This window comes from Taurulus bubalis (assembly GCF_910589615.1).
Source record: "Taurulus bubalis genome assembly, chromosome: 7".
In the NCBI taxonomy this organism is placed as follows: domain Eukaryota; kingdom Metazoa; phylum Chordata; class Actinopteri; order Perciformes; family Cottidae; genus Taurulus; species Taurulus bubalis.
In genome coordinates, this window is record NC_136595.1 from 959,688 (window position 1) to 964,650 (window position 4,963).

Consider the following 4,963-nt stretch of genomic DNA (forward strand, 5'->3'; position numbering starts at 1 on the left):
GTAGAATCACACTCTTAGATACTGATTTATAGCTTGTCTATGGAAAGAGTCATTTTGAGAGAAACCATTTGTGTGAGTTTGGTTATTTACCCATGCAGTTACAGCTAAGCTATATATTTAAAATTGTATTTATTTTCCCCGAGAAAGAGAGAAACCGTTTAGTGCAAATGAACCTTGTTATGTTGACAGTTGTTCATAAACCTTAGCTGTAGCTTGTTTGAGGCTGCATTGTTATGACTAAGGAGGAAATACTTCCTCATTGCATTGGCCAATCAGTTTTCTCTTTTCCCCTTCAAGTAAATTCCAAACAGTCCAAACCAGTTTCTTCCACAGCACGCCCTGCAAACTGCCTGACGCCCGGCGCCACAGGCCTCGCTCTAACTGAAGGAGTCGGCCATGGATTTTCAGAAGCAGGTAAGAATTAATAACAATAAAGTAGCGCAGACCTGCATTTTCTCTGAATGGAACTGACAACAGAAAAAAAGTATTTTGACTATGATCAGCCATCTTAATGTTGTAGCGTGAACACCTGTATTCTGTATGCATCTGACTTTGTTATTCTGTAGAAAATGTAAAGTTAGTCAGCGTACTGTGATAGAATGTGAAAATAAAGTGCTGTGACTTTTCCAATGGAACTGAGATCAATAGAGAAATATATAAATAAATCTCTATGAAACAGATTCTGCATTTTTGTACGACTCAGAACACGTGCAGTCAACGAGAGCTCGGTGTCATCAGACTGTCAGAACATGACTTACCAACAATACCGAATGATTACTTTGACATTTAGTGACAATAACCAGTATTTACCATTACTGTGGAACTTTGGACAGCGACTCCAGCTGAACTCAAAGCTATGCAGTTGAACCTGTTTCAGGCGGGGCGCAGCGGAGAGCCGTCTGAACTGATTCTCATCATCACTGTCTCTTTTTATAATGACTGCAGGTTGAAGGGATCATATCCACGGCCACATTTGGAGACTTAATAGAATTTACCTACCCCATCGGATATTCACACTGGGGAGTTTATGATGAAGATGGATATGTAATCCATTTTGCTGTTGCAGGTGAGGACAACATCATAGAGTACAGAGTTTTGTGTTTGTGTGTTTTTGTTGAAACAGAAGAAGAAAATGCAGTCTGAGAAATATCTCCTTCTTTCAAAGTAGATTTTGACTCAGGCTTCGCTGTAGGAAGTTCCCTCAGGGACAAGGGCCTGAGGCCTCAGGCCTCAGGCCCTCGTCCCTGAGTCCCTGAGTCCCTGGGGCCCTGAGTCCCTGTGTCCCTGGGGCCCTGGGGCCCTGAGTCCCTGGGGCCCTGAGTCCCTGGGGCCCTGGGGCCGGTGACAGTGTTGCCTGGTTGGTTGATTACCTGTTTGGAAATCTACCAAAGGGTTAGGATTTATAGTTATATGGTAGCACTCTTTCAATAAGTTAAATTAATTTAACCTCTAAAATGTGTTAGTCTTTAATATATCATTTAATAATATAGACATCTGGAATTGTAAATGATGATAGATTAATAATAACATTCACACTGATGGGAGGAGCTACCATGAAGGAACCACCTGTCCATCAGGACTAACTAACATTCACACTGATGGAGGAGCTACCATGAAGGTACCACCTGTCCATCAGGACTAACTAACATTCACACTGATGGGAGGAGCTACCATGAAGGTACCACCTGTCCATCAGGACTAACTAACATTCACACACTGCAGGCACTAGTTTGGTGCATCGTGTATCATCGGTGGTATGAAAGCTAAAGGACGCTTATTCCAATGGAGTTTGAAAACTAAACTGAATGCACATCCCATGAATAAACTATAATCTCTTTCTTTAGATGAGAAGCAGCTGATGAACAACATACGTACGTACCTACAAAAAATCTTCCCGGTTTGTGGCGACCTTCTCCTCGGGGAGACCAGGATCCGCAGAGTTCCTCTCGGTGAGGTGAACGTCCCCAAAGGTGCCATCGTCTCCATCGGCAACGACCGCCACAGCTTGACCCCGTCGGCGTCCCAGCTGATCAGACTGCGGCGCGACGCCCTTCTCGATCGGGTCTTCCAATATAAACTTTTCACCCTCAACTGCGAGCACTTTGCCACTTTTGTGCGTTATGGAAAAGCAGTGTGCAACCAGGTATGGATTTAGCACAAATGATCATCTTGCAGTGTTGATTGTATTGAGTCTTTTTTGATTCTGCCCAAACCAATTCTGTTGTGATGAAAGCGCCATGTGAGCGATGGAAGTGTGATCACTTCCCTGTTGATATTAAGCAGTACGCTGCATTCTTTTGGCCAAACAACCAAACTGTCAGTTGTTTGTCATCTTTTTGTCTACGTAAAATATTCATATTCATAGATGATAAATGCAAACAATTTAGTGGGCACACTAGATAATGCTCCCACAATCAATGAAATGTTCATGAGAGCATTTTCTCAGGCACATAGTAGTGAAATAAAACCTAATTGAAATCCATTTACACAACTCTTTCCCTCAGTTCACCCTCATTTATCCACAAGGCTTCAATCTGAACAACATAACACATTTAAATATATCAAATCCGTGTGAGTGATATTACAGAGTCTGGTTAGTAAGTCTGGTACTAAAAGACTCATAATAAATCGTATTGGTTGTGTGTGGATTTAAAGGAGTCATCTGAATACCTCTGTTCTTACCACTCCCTTTCCAAGTGTGTTGGATAACTATGTCGGCCTGCAGGTAATGCAAAAGTACAAATGGCCCTGTTTGCCCTGTCTGGTTTGTCCGTTCTGGGCTCCTGTAGAACCACAGCGCTGCTACATGGTGGACTCTGAGGAAGAAGTCCTGCTGCCAATGTTTCATTTCTAGGACCTCGTTGACCATTGGTGACCACTAAGAGACTTCTGTTGTTCCTCCTATAGATTCCTGCAAGACTGAAGAATAAAGAGTGTGAGGCGGCAACTGCATTCTTCAACAACGTTGTCAGCCCTAAAGAAACCGGGCAAGACGAAGAAACCATGCAAGACGACGAAACCGTGCAAGAGCAATTTATTGAGACCTCTGACTTCTTTAATTCAAGTGGGTGGTAGGAAAATGCATTCTAGGCAAAGGAAGTGAACAATGGTGTAAATGATAACTGTTCTTGCAATGTTAATACAATTAATCAGATATAATCAATCACAAAGTCTGGAACTTCCTGAAGGGCCATGGGTCTGTTCTCATGCAACCTGTATCATTGCAACCCAAGCTGGAGCATGTGTGTATGTTAACGAGAGGAAGTGCTAAGGAGTGCTAAGTGTAACCCAAAGTTATATAACAGTAACTAATTTGGCTAGTAAGCATTTAATAATGTGTTCATGTTGACCAACGCATCAGTTCATACATTATTTGATGCTTGATAACATGCTATACCCATTAGTTCATGTAGTTATAAGCATTAACTGTAATACAATAATAAGCATTCTGTAACTGTTAAAAAAAGTAACTTGCTAGCATGTATTAAGGGTTTACTTAAAGGTTCTAACTAATATTACTAAATGGTTATTAAATATGTTAATACGAATGATGTCATCAACTTCACATCTAAGCCATTTCATTAAAGGAACATTGTGTGAGATTTAGTGGCCTCTAGTGGTGAGGTTGTAGAACAACATACTCTTTCCTCTTTTTCCACTACGGTGGCCTTCCCTCAGGAATATAGGTGAGGATAGGATTGTATTACTACAAGGAGCTACTGCTTATTTCACACAAATAAAGAATTCCTTTCAAAAACACGTCTATTATTTTAAAAACAAATACATTATGAACAGAATTGAGTTCATGGTAAATAGTGAATTGACTTGTACTCATCATACTACTCATCATTCACCCATTCACAATGTCTTGCCTAAGTCAGTGGTTGTCAAATTTTTTCTGTCGCGCCCCACTTTGGAGGAAGAAAAAAGTTCACGCCCCAACAAAATTGTAACAAAATGTTTTCTGTTTTGAGAGACGCAGCAGCAGAAAAGATCTCGGAGGCTGATTATTATCTTTTACTTTAAAAGGTCACCTTTTATTTAATGTGTTACTTTGTGTTTGTTAGTAATTATGAATCCTTATTTTGATAAGTAAATTTGATCATTCACAAGTAACATTAACTAAACTACTGGAGTGACTGTACAACCTGACACAACAAAGTAAAATTTACTTGGGGGATACAAGTAAACCTGGCAACTAGGGCTGGGCGGTGGGCAAACATTCATATCACGGTATTTTGTAAGATCCTGGCAGTTTCACCTATTTCAAATAAAAACATTCATCCATTGATGCCGAAAAGAATCACTGGCCAACTGAAAAGCTGTTGCAAGTGGTGAACAGCTGTTTTTACGTTGGTACATTTGGATTTGGGGAACTATACATGGAGGGACTTAGGACCCAGGGAAACTCCGCCGCAGGAAGAGGCAGACCGGAAGAGTCTGTCTCTTCCTGCGATGTGAAAGTGGCCGACTCTACCCAGCATGCCGTTTGGCAGTGTAATTTTATAAATGTACAATTATTAGTGTTACATGAGCCAGTTCTGCGCAGAATCGATCGGTGGTGATCGGCGCACAATGCATGCCGGTTAGATTTGTGTCCGACTTGCTCCCGACTTGCTCTGTCGTCATGCAAACGTGGTCAACGATACTCTCACGAGATCAAGGCGGCCGTCGATTTTAGAATCAGCCGCCGCAGTAGCTCTCCACGGACTGCGTGGCCCAGTGCATGATGGGAAGCGCCTGGCTGTCGCCACATCAGAGAGCCCCAATCCCCCACACCTTAAAAAAAACGCAACAGAGCCTATTTATAGCCGCATAAAATCGGACCAATGCGAGAACTGTTTGCTGGCGCGTGGCGTTTGTTACAAGATTTAGTCCGCTGTATAAATGTCAGTTACACAAGGCGTCACTTTTAAAGAGCAATAAGGGGCCGTTCACACCAGACGCGACTCTCAAAAACGCG

The 4,963-nt window shown here is 42.0% G+C and overlaps 1 protein-coding gene across 1 annotated transcript; it reads left to right on the forward strand.

Annotated features, from left to right (window-relative positions):
• The first annotated feature begins 364 nt into the window (after positions 1-364).
• Positions 365-3,747, forward strand: LOC306739265 (phospholipase A and acyltransferase 4-like). The gene is made up of 4 exons (XM_079221240.1): positions 365-414; positions 946-1,066; positions 1,845-2,143; positions 2,908-3,747. The coding sequence occupies exons 1-4, from the start codon at positions 397-399 to the stop codon at positions 3,073-3,075; spliced, it is 606 nt and encodes a 201-aa protein (XP_079077366.1). The 5' UTR covers positions 365-396; the 3' UTR covers positions 3,076-3,747.
• Positions 3,748-4,963: the final 1,216 nt, after the last annotated feature.

What these genes read in the sequence shown, in the direction of transcription:
- LOC306739265 (XM_079221240.1), top strand. An exon ending in AATCCATTTTGCTGTTGCAG is followed by an intron (nt 1,067 to 1,844) that starts GTGAGGACAACA and finishes CTCTTTCTTTAG; the next exon opens with ATGAGAAGCAGCTGATGAAC. An exon ending in GAAAAGCAGTGTGCAACCAG is followed by an intron (nt 2,144 to 2,907) that starts GTATGGATTTAG and finishes TTCCTCCTATAG; the next exon opens with ATTCCTGCAAGACTGAAGAA.